General features: G+C 36.8%; 1 protein-coding gene across 1 annotated transcript in view; it reads right to left on the bottom strand.

Annotated features, from left to right (window-relative positions):
* Positions 1–15,145, bottom strand: part of VWA8 (von Willebrand factor A domain containing 8) — a 370,368-nt gene that overhangs the window by 319,798 nt on the left and 35,425 nt on the right. Inside the window, exons 3-4 of the mRNA XM_082859564.1 lie at positions 7,805–7,935; positions 4,652–4,762 (exon numbers count right to left, since the gene is read on the bottom strand). Of these exons, the coding sequence (XP_082715690.1) occupies positions 4,652–4,762; positions 7,805–7,935 (242 nt within the window). The remainder of the gene's footprint in view (positions 1–4,651; positions 4,763–7,804; positions 7,936–15,145) is intronic.

Below are 15,145 nucleotides of genomic sequence, written 5' to 3'. Positions count from 1 at the left end.
TAAGTTACAGTAAATATTTACATAGACAAACATGGGGTATATGTCAACATTTTCTTGACAGATGGTAACTTATTTATTTCATCAGTATCTCTCTCCTTTTCTATATCCACTCAGTTCATTGACATCTTACAGAAGCAACAGTCAATAAACGTAATAATGATTCAACCTGGTTAGTACTTTTTAAAGCAAATTAAAGTCTACCAGTAATGATTCAACCTGGTTAGTACTTTTTAAAGCAAATTAAAGTCTATCAGTTTGGCAAAGTACATATATGGAAATACTCAATATTGACAAGAATCCATGAGGCAATCACTCAGTGCACACTGATGAGAGTACGAGTTGGAACACCCTTTCTGGAAAGCAATTTGGCGATATATGTATATCGAAACTCTTGAATATGTCTAGACCCTTTGATTATATTTCCAGCATTCAAGTCTAAAAAAATCATCCAAGGTAATAATAAGATCTAAGTACAGAGATATTCACCAAAGAGTTATTTATAACAGTGAAAACTTAGAAGGAACCTGAATGGCCAACAACATGGGAAGGTAGATAAAATGGGAATATTAAATATATAATGTCACATCTATTTGATGAAATACTGTACAGACACTAAAAGTCATATTTTTCAGGAATATCTAATATCACAGGAAAATGCTCCTAAAAAAATATCATGTTTTAAAAAAAGCAGACTGTAAAACCTTATATGCATGGTATACCATTTTGGTAAAGATTACTATACTTGATTAAATAGATATGAATATAGGCATCATAGAAAGAAATACAGAAAATATTTACACTGTTGGTCTTGAAGGGGAAGATAAATAATTTTTATATTCTTCCCTATGCTCTTTATCACTTGCTCTATTATACTATCCTTCTTTACTATGTTTATTTTGTTTCCCCCACTAAAACATAAGCTCTATGATGGGAGGAATTTGTTTCTTCTGTTCACTGTACCTAGACACACAGCAGTCATTTCAATAAATATTTATTAATTAATAAATACGATATGTGTATACACACACATATATATCTATAAAATGAGCATTTATGACTTTATTAATCAGAAGAAAAAAACATTATTTTGAAAGAAAATATAAATTCCCTACTACAAAATTATTAACCAATTCTGATCTTCAAGAGTAGTAATTGAGCTCAACCTCTCATTTCATCATCAATTATCCAAAATCCTGCATGAATAAAAGCAGTCTATGGCCATGACCCCCAAATCGGATTTGGGAGTTTTGTCAAGGTTTCCAGCTGAAATGTCAATTAGAAATTACTTGGACATCAGTCATATGTGCATACAATGTCAACCACACTGAAAACCCCAAACTTTTTCTCCTTAGCACCCACTAGATGGCCACAGGTATTTCTCATCTAGTTGACCCACCTACATTAGGAAACCTCACCTGATGGTTATATGGATACTGCCTTTCCCTTGATCCCAGACATCAAAGTCAACGGTTAAGAATATTAAATAAAAGAAATTTCTAAATAAAATAAAGATCTTTCACTCTAACAAACATGAGTAGCTGGTAATCAATTGGTAACTTCAAATATTTAGAATTCAGATGGTAATTATTCATTCTGATGACTCAAAATAGATGTCAAAAGGACAGATATATTTTCCATTGGAAAGCCCCCTGGTCCCATCCAGAGCCTATTTAATCTTAATTTACTTAAAATTTTAACAAGGTTGATTAACCAAAGGAGAAACCTGTCATAAAATGTAAGTGTCAGTTACATTCCAAACAGTTTTTAGGTGCCAGAGATAAGCAAAATAGTTACATTTTAGTGGGGAAGACAGACAATCAACATGAAAATAAATAATTAGAAATAATTAGGTAAATTCAGAGAGTGATAGGTGCTCTGAAGATTACATTATGTATATGACAGCAGGGTTCATGTGGAAAGGGCATGGGCGTGATCGGTGATTATAGAATGTTATGAGAATTTATAAGCTGAATGACGAAGAGGCAGGAATGTACAGATCTGGGAGAAGGTCATTCCAAGCAGAGGAAATATCAGGTACAAAGCCTCTGAGGCTGGAAAGCACTTGGTCTATCTTTAAAAGAACAAGAAGGTCACTGTAGCTGGAGTCTAGAAAGCAAGGGAAAGAAGAAAGGAGATGAGGTTGACAAGGTTGGGTCCTGTAGAGTGTGGTGGCCTTGTTAAAGGGTCTGGATTTTATTCTGGGTGTGATGGGATTGCATGGATTTAAACAAGGAACTGATAGGATCCGATTATGAGCAAACAGTAAGGAATATTAACTGCCAAATAAGAGAGAAGAAAAAAATGTGAAAATCAGATACAATCTCATAAATAGCCTGAAGCAACTTAGAGAAAGGACTAACACGCCTATATCTCCATCACAGGCTCTGAAGGTGTCAGTGCATTACAGCATCCTAAATAGCTGATGTTTATCATAATAAGTAGGATTCACCAAGAAAACATGAAAGTATAAAATACTACCATACATTTACATAGCACTTTAAATATTTTATAAATGGTAAAATAGATATCATCTGAAAATATGCTTTTTAGAATGGCAAGAATATAATATCAGAGTTTCATCTAAATGATTTATTTTATGCTTCAAGAAATAAATCTTTAGCTAATCAATAAACTTAGTTACCCGAAATAACTCCATTTCTGAGATTTCTGAATAGGCAAAGTTTTAAGCTGTCTTTAAAATAATCAACGTACAAAAATTCCTTTCTCTTCCTTACTTTGCATTGCAACCATCATCTAGGTATAAAATCCACTCAAAAAATATGTTTTTAAATCCATGCTCGACCAGACAAAACCAGTTCTTTCATCGTCACTTAAATATATTCCTATCCCCTCTCCTCTACACAGGCTGTGGTCTCATGTTCTAATCTCTCTCCTCAGCTGCCCACTATCTCAACTCAAATCCCATCTCCTTCATTTCATCCTCATTAGGTCCCGAAAAGAAGCAAGCATTGTAAAAGTACATGTTTTCCCATTTATAATTAGAAATAAAGTGAACATTTGGCATTATGTGAATAAAATGGATTTCTTTAAATACATTTCTGTGCTTCATCCACAAAGCATTACTTTTCTAATTGCTGGAAGTCTGAACTTCTCAGATTTTCCCACCATATGATGCTAAGTTTGCTCACCACTGTTTAAGGTAGTTATTGTCAAATCACTTTAAGTACATTTTTCCTTCTGTAATTAATTAGTCATCTATGTGACAATGTGAATATTCTGGTCTCCAAAAATTCTTTCACTCAGTGCTTCTTACAATTTCACTCTTTTAATTATAAGTAATAGTGTGTACTCCTGGGAAAGCTTCAAATTTAAAGAACTATGAATGTTCTTTCCTCGCCCCACCCCAAATGCCCAGTCATACCTCCACAGAGGTCAGCTCTATTTACTGATTCTTGTGTTTCCTTCTGGAAATTTTCAATGTATACACAAACATTTACACATTTCTTCTTTTTTTCTAAATCACAAATGGGACCATATTATATATACTGTCTTGCAACTTCATTTTTTTTTCCGTTAATATATCCTGGACTTCTTTCCTATCACCTCATATAGATTCAACTCATTTTTTTAAATGGTGACAGAGAATTCTATTTACCATTATTTATTTAATTAGTCTCCTAAATGTACATCATTATAATTTTCACTTACAGTTTTATAAGATATCAAACAACGCTACAATCAACATCCTTGTATATATAACTTTACACGCTTTGTGTGAATAACATTGGAAAGAAAAATTGCTAGAAATATTACTGCTGGACACAAATATGTTTAATTTCTTTTCTTTTGATAGATAATCACCAAATTTTCTTTCAAAATTGCATCAGTCTACGCTCCCGTTAACAGCAATGCTAATTCCTCATCCCTTCTTCCTCATCAACAATGGACCTTAGCAAATTATTTAATCTTTACCAATCTGATAGGTGAAGGAAAAACAGCAGCTCACTAGTGTTTTAATTTTTATTTTTTTAACAAGAAGATCAAGCATCTTGTCACGAATTTATTGAATATTTGAAATCTTTTCTCTATGAAATGTTTAAAGCCTCTGTCCTTTTTTCTATTAGGTATTCCTAACAAAGAACAATATTTAATATTTTAAGCAATATATTTAAAGAAATGTACAACAAGCTTCATTATAATTTTCAAAAAATATTATTTTAATTGGTAACCTACACCTAAGTACTCTCTCCAAAAAGCTGCGGTTCCTGGAAGTATATATCTAATTTCAGTATGTTTAATAAACCTTTATAAACTTGACCTTTATATTGAGAATACATTAATAAATGTGCTAGAGAATTTCCTATATTAAAATCGCCTTAATTCTTTTTTAAAACAAAACAAATTTCTATAGGCAATTAATAGGAAGCAACTGAAAATTAAGAAATCAGCATATTGATCTTTAGCTAACATTTTAGAACCACTAATTTCAACTATGGCTTCTTATTTAGTACTAAACTAAGAAGGCGTTTCCAAGAACAGGAAAACCGAAAACCTAAATTAAATCTGTCTTGAGAGCGCACAGTACATCCATCTTTCACTATTACATGAGCTAATCTTTTTCTACTTCAAAAATCAATTTCTTAAAGACCAGGAGTAAACAATCACGTGTTGGAGTGTGGTAAGCACTTGCCTGATCGATGTAAAAAGCCGTGCCTGCGCGGATCTCTCGACGCTGTTTGAGATCAGTTTCGGTGGTGTCTCTTGATAAGGCGATGTATTCAACCTCCCGTTTGGTCAACTCCTGAAGAGCAGAGCATGTCCCAAAATAAAAATCAAGTTCCCAACGTATGCTTTGGAGCCAGTTATCTGACAATGTCACTCTACAGAAGAGCATTTTAAATGTAATTCTAGATTAAAGCCTTTTGAGCCTCAGCTTTAAGAGAAATGCAATAAATGCAGCATTAACCAAAATACGTATATATCTCTCCTCAGAGCTCTACTTCTACTGTACACAATAATTTATGACTTAATTACTTACTACTTAAGCAATAATAATCAAAATTAGATCTTATAAATCTTAATGTCTCCTGTAGAGTTCTTTTCAAGTATCAAGAGTAATAATTTGGCTATTATTTGATTTTCAGACAGACGATAGTCATCTCTGTAAGTAGTGTTCATCTTTTTTTTAAAGGGTGATTTAAATTAATTTACTCCAGGAGCCAATGTTTACCAACTATATATTGAAACAATATGTTAGGTATTTAACAAGTGTGAAAATAAGGTAAATATCAATAGTCAGGAGAGACACATACATAACTATTCAGGAAGGAAAAGAAGAAGTGAGATGAGAAGGAGGAGGGGGGTAAGGGGGTTATTATTTCACACACAAAAAGTCATTTGATTTGAAGGAGAAACCATCCAGAATCCATTTCTTTTAGAATAATTAATCTATCCCTAATTAATTTTGCCATATATGTAGCAACTATGTACAAAAAGTTTTTAACATTATCCTTGGTTTTACAGTGTTGAATTAAAAGCAATGACGTGCTCCAATCCAATAAGGCATACAATATGTTTTTACTAAACAGGAAGAACAAATTAATTTACTGGACGAGTATAAAGAAAAATGTTGAATGAGCATGCCATTAATGGTGAAAGGGGATACTTCCACACAATGGGATTTTTTTCTCCACCTTGTCTCCATGTGATGTTGATAAAAATACATTATTATTGTCATTTAGTTTTTTAAAATGTGCTGAGTCCCATGCACCCATAAATTTCAGTATATGTGGAAAGAAGGGAAAAGTTTTAAATAGAGAAAACATACACCACAGTGGTGAAGATGGGGTGATACCAAATGATGTTTCTCTAAATAAGAATGAATTGCCCACGAGAGCACAAGTTTGGAGTTAAGTAGCAGGTTTTCTTTTAGTAGATACCTCCTTCTGACTTTGTCTTCCTGTCTTGTTTAATTGATTGTCTGAATACGATCTCCCACACTGAAAAACCCTGTCATTCACACTGGTTGACAAAGTGGTGTATGCCTCTTACTGTTAAATTGTACCACGGTAGCACCCTGAACTGCCACAATGAGGATGTTATCCTCAGTCTTGAGTTTCCTGGGACTCTTCACCAGCCAAGACAAGCACCAAGGTCTCCTCAGCTGTGGCTTCACAGAAGCGGTACCAGCAAGTTGACAAACAGCACCAGAAGCAGCAGATGGGAGAGGCGCCAGAGGTCTGTTGAGGTTTTTTTGAACTATCTACAAAACTCATTTCATATGAGTGAAATATGAAATAAATGCAACTATCAAATTATTTCTATTTAATTTCTCATTGGTTCAACAGGCTTGCCCCCAAATTTCTGCCTTTAAAGATGTCATCTACTCTGGCTCTTACTATGCATAGGATCCTATAGCTAATGACAGCAGTACCCGTTGCAGAGTTTGGAAGGCAGCTTAGGCTATTAAGTTTTCTTCCATGTATTTCCACATCCTAAAGCTGCCTCAGCTCTAATTCACAATTTAAAGTTTGGCGCTTGTTGTCTTTTTAAGATACAAGCTTTGTACTTATAAACTTGAGTTGCATTTTTGAGCCAACAAGACTCCTATAATCTCCTAGCCTGGCTCATTCCACATTTCTAACAAGCTTCAAAGTCTTGCGAGAAACAAAATCAAAGTGAGATATTGTGGCCTTTGAAATGAGCCAGGCAGTGAGTGCACATCTTAAAACTAAAGAGGTTCTAGACCTGGGATTTTCGGTGGCTGACTCTGCATTCTTAGACAAGACACTTTTCCCTTGCATATTAATAAAGTGAGGATAATACTACAATGGCACGTTGTACCTCACAAACTGGTTCTAGGAACAAATAAAAATATGAAATGTATGAGCTAGAGGGAGTTAGTTTCTGATATGTCCATTCTATTTTTATCATTCCTGCCCTACATGATTTTGAAAGTACCAAGATAAATTCACCACCGAAATAGAAGAGTACGCGAAGTACATTTCAATAGCTTAGAAATCAATTATTTAATATCAAGTTACAAAGGAAACTTTAAGTAAGCTTTTTCTCTTCATCCTGAAAAGTATCTTTGGGACAGACCTACTTATCTGGTAGTGTTCTTCCTTGAATCATTAGAGCAATGCCTATTAACGCTGACAAAGTAGTAGAAAACAAGTCCTGTAAATTTTTTAAAATTTGTGTCGAGATTTGAATATTTCAACTCGCTTCACAACCGTACTCAGAGAACTACAAACGTTTAAGGGGATAACATGTCAGAAAGGGGAAGTAATGTGAGATCTGAAGTCTAGCTCCATCATTTACGTATAAAGCTTGAGTGAGTTATTTAATTTCTCTGAACTTATTTTCTCATCTATTTAAGAAAAAAAAAAAAGAGTGCAAGTTAACACATAAGAGAGATTCTGTAATCCTTAGGCTCCCTTTAAAGACCACATAACATCAAAAAGTCAGAATTATTTGGCTTTTCAAAATGTGGACCAAAGATAAAAGAATGCTTCCTGAATAGTATAAAACTGCACTTTGTTTTGTAATCTCAGTGTTGCTGATTCTATCTGCTACTCATTGCCTGAATTTAGATAGATCTCTTTCCTACTGGAAGTGGAGGGTTTTCTACTTACAACAACATTTGCTAAAGCTATGAAAGGCAAATGTACATTTACTTCCCAAGTAACTTATTCCAAGTGCTTTATAAACAAATCACCCTTCAACGTCAACATTTTTAAAGCAATGACTAATCCTGATATTTTTATAAATTCTTAATTTATTTACAAAATAGCTTATCATAGTTAAGACCCTTAGGAATCCACAAGAATTCATTGCTTACCAGGTACTGCATAGCAATAGAGCGGCGAAGAGGCCCAGGAGGTCCTATTAGAAAGACATCTTGCCCCAAAAGATCCTTCTGCATTATCCATCTTAGATGTTGAATTACTGATTGAGCCAGAGAGTCTGAAACTTTAAGGTGGAAAAAAGGTAAAATGAAATGCAAATCAGAATACTACATATAAGTCTTCAAGCAACCAATGCAGACAGTACATTAAGTTAAAATATATATATATAATATATACGCATACACATATATACACACATGCACACACATGCATATATACATATACACATATATACATTCATACATACATCTGGTGAATTTTCACACTGTTTTACAATAAAACCATTATTATCTAATGTTAGAACAAAGTTTATTACATCACAAAGAGCCACATAATCCCATACTTAAAAGCTTATTAAGAAACAGGAATCCTCTGGTGGTCCAGTGGTTAAAACTTGGGCTTTCACTGCTGTGGACCCAGGTTTGATCCCTGGTCGGGGAAGTAAGATCCCACAAGCCACATGGTGTGGCCAAAAAAAAAAACCTTATAAGAATGCTTGAACAATGTGTCACCAAAGGAATGAAAGTGATTTTCAAGGGTGATATGAGCAGTTAGTACCATTACTTTGTCACAATTTTAAAGCCCATCTCTTTTGTTCTAAAAAGGGGATATGACCAAATCATCCCAGACAATTAATGATTATCACAGTTTTGAAAAATTTTTTAAAGCTATAATAAGTTGGCACTGGGTTGTGAGATCTCTCAAACTTCACAGTTAGGAAGTCTGATGTAGACTTAAATGACTTCTTTAGAATTTAAGTCTATTCTACACCAACTCTTTTGGGAATAGAAGACTACTCCGTATAATGCCCTTCTAAGTCTACTATTTTTTTTTTTTTTTTTGCCACGTGGCATGCGGGATCTTAGTTCCCCGACCAGGGATCAAACCCATGGCCCCTGCATTGGGAGTGTGGAGTCTTAACCACTGGACCACCAGGGAAGTCCCTAACTCTACTATTAAATCACCCATCAATCCACTCATCTTCTCCCTAAACATTTTTTTAAATGTTTGTATTAATACAATTAATTTGTGTTTGCTCACTTATAAGTCACCCAGTGACCTAGCAAGTGCTTCCCTAGGTATACAAGAAAAACTCTTGCCCTTATACATTGAGACATATAGAATACTCACAGCAGTGTGGCTCAAAATAAAACTGGAGACAGGAGATGGATAAAAAGCATGCAGTGGAATATTATATAACAACAACAAAAAAAACCAGAATGAACTACCACCACTTCCAACAATATGTTTAACTCTTAAATAAGAAAAAAATTTGTCACAAAATAAATCATACATTAATGATTAATATCACTATTTTGATAAAGCTCAATAAACTAGCAAACTGAATTCTTTACAAATACATACATATGTGATAAAACAGTGCTTGAAAAAGCAAAAATGCAAAAGTGATAAATTCAGGATACTTGGACATGGAATCAGAGAGATTCTCATGGATACCTTCAACGGTATTCGTAACATTCTACTTCTTAAGTTGGGTGTGGGTACAGTGTTTCTTTTACTATTATGTTGCATTTTATACATAAACACATACAATACTGATGTTATGTATATGTATATATATATGTATTGTGTAAATGTATATAAAAAACATGAAGTCTTTTGTATGTGTTGAATAACCCATACTTGTTAATCTTTGTTTAATCATCCAGGAAGGTCATGAAAGAATTCAAAGATCAATCTAAGAACGCTTGCCTTGGACTAAAGCTGTGCTTCCCCCCGCCCCCTCCACCAACAGCATAATCTTGCTAGGGTGGTTCCCCCTACCCTTCCTGAAAAAAGTTAACATTGAATCATTGGAAAAAATAAAGATAAATTTCTGATTTTCTTAATCATGGTGGGAAGATCAAGGAAAATGTTTTGGGCAGACTGGTTGGTGTATCACATCACTGGGGTCACATTAAACCATTTTATAATTTCCCCAAAGCAGTGCTTCTATGTCTGAAAATCAGGAGACTCATCACCCAAGTGGAGGTGCTTGGCTTCTCTCCTGTCCTCTACGAAGCCTCTACACCACGCATGGGGGCAAAAACTGGTTCTTGGAGGGGGACTTGAGAATAATTCTTAGCTATTACAATGGTCTGTTGCCCACTAAAGGGATGCTGTGCATCAACAGATATACAATATATCTGTGCATTGAAATTCCATGGAATTGGGGAGAGACAATTGGGGGAAAATGTTCTTAGGAACAATAATGAAAAACAGAATAAAAAACATTGCCCAATAATGAAAAACAGAATAAAAAACATTGCCCCAAGACCTATACCTCTGAGAATCTCTCAAGGAGCTCCACAACGCTAGGAAGCAATTCACCTGTACCTCATTCTTAACTATCAGATGTCCACTTAACTATTTTTCTTTCCTACTCCAGGCTTAAATCTTTGTCATATATGGTCTACTCTTTCTTATTTCAAGGTAAGTCCATCTGCTTGCTGTTTAAGGATGAAACAAAGTAAGAGTTAAGAAGCTCTAATTTCTCCATCAGTAAAATTACGCAAAGTTCCCTATGCTGCAGATCTACCACCTCTTCTTACTCTGATATCAAATATATAATTAAAAACGTAAACACTTTGGGTTATTTTACATTTTCACAAATCTCAGTTTACTTTGGCCACAGGTCTTCTCTACACTATTCTTAAAGTTTTATGTTGCTTCTTTGTATTCACCTTTGGAAATGTGCCTGACCTTTCATTACCTGGACTTGACTATTTAAAATATGAAATTTCCAAAGTTCTATCAGGTAAAGCCAAGTTGGTCTCTTCAGCTTCCTCCACCTTTTATTATTTATAACTATTTGTAACTATTCATAATGACAGAGTCTCAGTAGAGTTCCATTCCATTTTGAATGCCTTGACCTTGGAACTCATATTTCTTTTCAAGATTTTTTTCTTAAATCGAAGGTAGGATTTCCTAATCAAATGTGAGTTCTTCGCCTCACAAGTTGTCAGTGTTAGCAAAGTGCTGACATTTAGGAATAATTTATCTTTTTCTTAGCAAACTGAAGGAAGAAACAAAATTATAATAAAAGAGCAGTTTGTACACCAGTGTACCCTCTTAAGTGGGAGAGAAAGGCATGGAGATGGAGTTATTTAAAGCCGGATCCTGGGAATTGTGTAGAACTTTGAGTATGTTCATGGGAGTGTCTTCCACTCAGCATGATCCTCACATGCTGAGAACCACTGGCCCTAAGGCATATCTGACAATTCGCAGCAATCCCTTCCTTTGCTCTTACCACTCAACAGCGGTTCTCAACCAGTGGCAGTACTGCCACTACTCCATGCCTGCCAGAGGCATCTGGAAATGCCTGACTCTACATTTCAATTCTACATAAGTTTCTTAATATGGATAAGCAGCTTCTGAACCCTGTGGCTTGCCTTGTAGTCTACGCTATACCCTCATAAAGACCTCTTCTTTTCCCTTCTTTTGTCTTCCCTTAATAACTCATAATGATAGTCATAATTTATTGCCTTCCTGTCATGTGCTGGGTAAAAATACGAATGATTTTTCATACTCTCATTTAGATCTCACAACAACCCTAGAAGGTAGCAGACTACCGCATATAAGGATATAGACTCAACCCAAACTGTTTAAATCCCAACTGTTTTAGTATAGCTGTTTACTGTGTAATCTTAATCAGTTACTTAAATTCTCTGTGCTCAGTTTCTCCATCTGTATAATGGATATGATAAATGAACTTACTTATAAGGTGGTTATGAGGATTAAATTAGGCACTTAGAACAGTGTCCAATAGTAGTATAAGCATTTGTTAAATATTCATTATCCCCATTTTGTGAATAAAAAAATCAAAGTTCTTATGGTGGCATCATTTGTCCACAGTTAGTTGATAAGTTCATAAACCAGGATTGAGACCTAAATTGAGTCCAAAGCTTGCACTCCTGCCACCATGTCCTACTGCTCCTCTAAAATCTTTTTAACAGGCTCTATCTTCAGGTCCAAGACTTTCCCTACAAGTATGAACCTCACAGGGCTCCATCAAATTTAGTGGACTTGCTTTTATGGACACTAATTCTATTTCTTGGGCTTTGGTGATACCAGTGATACCTCCTTTTATTAAAATTTCAAATTCAATTTGTTGTTCACATTATGTTATCAGAGAACTCACTTCTCAAAAAAAAATCCCATTTTCACTTATTCATATTTCAGTAGAGCGTATTTTGTCAAAGAAAACGTTTAATTTGTCAGGAAGTCGCATTAAACTACTGAGAGAAAGCGTTAGGTACTACTGTGTGGTGTCTGTGGTATATTTTACATTAATGCTTGAAACTAGCTGTATTTTTAGGATGACCTCAAGAAAACATGAGTCATACTTAAAAGTGTTCCAGAAATAGAAACAAGATGTAAGACTGTACATTACAAACATCTGCAAAACAAACTGGCAAACTGCCATGCATAACCTAATATAAACACAGCCCAGTGCACGAGAGAAATTCCCGAACTCAATGTTTCCAGACACAAGATGCTATCTTCTTTTTTTTTTTTAATTGGAGTATAATTGCTTTAAATGTTGTGTTAGTTTCTGCTGTACAATGAAGTGAATCAGCTATATGTATACCTATATCCCCTCCCTCTTGGACCTCCCTCCGATCCCTCCCATCCCACCCAGCTAGGTTGTCACAGAGCACGGAGCTGAGCTTCCTGTGTTTTATAATGCTTACACTAGCTATCTATGTTATGCATGGTAGTGTATATACGTCAATCCTGATCTCCCAGTTTGTCCCACCCTCCCCTTCCTCTGCTGTGTCCACATGTCCGTTCTCTATGTCTACGTCTCTATTCCTGCCCTGCAAATAGGTTCACCTGTACCATTTTTCTAGATTCCACATATATGCATTAATATATGATATTTGTTTTTCTCTTTCTGGCTCACTTCACTCTATATGACAGACTCTAGGTCCAACCACATCTCTACAAAACACCCAATTTCATTCCTTTTTATGGCTGAGTAATATTCCATTGTATATATGTACCACATCATCTTTACCCATTCATCTGTCGTTGGACACTCAGGTTGTTTCCATGTCCTGGCTATTGTAAATAGTGCTGCAATGAACATTGGGGTACACATGTCCTTTCGAATTACAGTTTTCTCAGGGTATATGCCCAGTAGTGGGATTGCTGGATCATATGGTAATTCTGTTTTTAGTTCTTTAAGGAACCTCCATACAGCTCTCCACAGTGACTGTGTCAATTTACATTCCCACCAACAGTGCAAGAGGGTCTCCTTTTCTCCATACCCTCTCCAGTACTAATTGTTTATAGATTTTTTGATGATGGCCATTCTGACGGGTGTGAGGTGATACCTCATTGTGGTTTTGATGCTACCTTTCAAGAGTCCACGTAATGACAAACCGATGTCAGAGTAATACCAGAGAGCTTGATCCTATATTCTAGGATTTCCTTCTCTTTGTAAAAATAAAATATCGGGTTCAAGTTTGATCCTATATTCTAGGATTTCCTTCTCTTTGTAAAAATAAAATATCGGGTTCAAGTTAGGCGAAATTCCTTATTCAATTCCTAGCCAATACTTGTTTCAAAAAAATAGGTACTATTTTTTTGGCCAGGCATATTCAAGGGCTTTAAAATAATTATATTAAAGGAACGTAAATTATAGTGTTCTCCCTCCACAGACTCAAATTTGTCATATATGTAAAGATTAAAATTTCAGAAAATTATGCAGAGCTCAAATTCAGCTTTAATAAATTCTTCAAAAAGGAGTGACGGGGGTGCAGAGTCAAGATGGCATACTAGGAGGAGGCGGAATTTGCATCTCTTCACAACTAGGGCACCTATCAGGCACTGGTGGGGGACCATGGACACCTAAGGGGACAGGAGGAAGCCCCCAGCAACCGGGTATGACATGGGGCATGGGGGGAGTGAAGGGGGAGAAGTGGAGGCTGGACAGGACTGGCATCCCTGAGGGGCAGCTGCGGGAGGGGAAGGGATCCAATGCCCGAAGGGGGAAATTGGGGAACCACTGGGAGGGCAGAGGATCAAAAGGACCGTGGCCAGGTTTCCTCTGCCCACCTAGACCCCCAGGAACCTGCTGAGATCCCAGGCCTGATCCTCTGCCCAGCTAGGCCCCCTCCAGCCACGTGGGTTCTGAGGGAGTGGGAGGGAGGGAAGGGGGAGGAAAAGTAAAGTCTAGACCTCTAGTAGTGGCACCCCTGAAGGGTAGCTGGGGAAGGGGAGAAGTTCTTACACCCAGCTGGACTCACCCACAGATGGGGGTCCAGCAGCAACAGGGGAGACCCTGGGGGAGAAAGTGGGGGACAGACGTGAAGGAATGGAAGGGAAGGGGGCCAGCGCTTTCCCTGTCCACATAGGTACCGGGGAGCCTGTTGGGCTCATAGGCCTAATCCTCTGCCCTCGGAGCCTCCCTCCTGCCGCGCAGAGCCCAAGCCCCGCCCCTACACCCCCCCCAGGTCCCCACCTCTACACTCAGAGACCCCCTCTGAGACCCCCTCCAAGGCACTGGGCCTAAGTCCCACCCACACACACTCACCCAGAGCCTTACCTCCAAACTCCGGAACGCCACACTCCAGAGTTGCCCCATTCAACTTGCTGCCTCTCCGCTTCCCCGCAGGTCCTAAGCTGAGGCCCCGCCCCACGCTAGAACGTCACCCCCGCCTAGGCCCCGCCCATGCCCTGCCCTATGCTCAAAAGGCACCCGCCTAGATCCCACCCCACCTTAAACCCCATCCCTCCCTTAGTTCCACCCCTGCCTAAGTTCTGCCCCCATAGCGAGACTTTTTTTTTTTTTCCTCTTTTAGATTCGGTTTCTCTTTTACCTTGTTGATTCATTGTTGTGGATTCTTTTATATTTTTATTTTTCCTAATAAATCTTTTATTTTTCTAATCTTATGTTATTCTTTATACTTTGTTATTGTTCTCTCCTTTTGCTTATTCCTCCCCATCCCTTTTTTTCTCTCTTTCTTATGTTATGGTTTTATTTTACCTTTTTGCAGTTGTTTCAATTATATTTCATTTTTCCTAATATATTTTTTATCTTTCTAACTTTATTTAGTTTTTTATTCTTGATATTGTACTGCTCCTTTTTTTCTTTCTTTGTTTCTCTTTTTTTTTTTTCTTTTTACCATGCCACAAAGTTTGCAGGATCTTGGTTCCCTGCGGGAGGTCGGCTCCAAGCTACTGTGGTAGGAGTTCCGAGTCCATACCACTGGACTACCAGAGAACCTCAGACCCCAGGGTATATTAATTGGAGGGAGGGCTCCCAG

The sequence above is a fragment of the Leucopleurus acutus genome, assembly GCF_964270905.1.
Source record: "Leucopleurus acutus genome assembly, chromosome: 18".
Classification (NCBI taxonomy): domain Eukaryota; kingdom Metazoa; phylum Chordata; class Mammalia; order Artiodactyla; family Delphinidae; genus Leucopleurus; species Leucopleurus acutus.
This window is presented reverse-complemented; position numbering and strand designations above follow the sequence as displayed.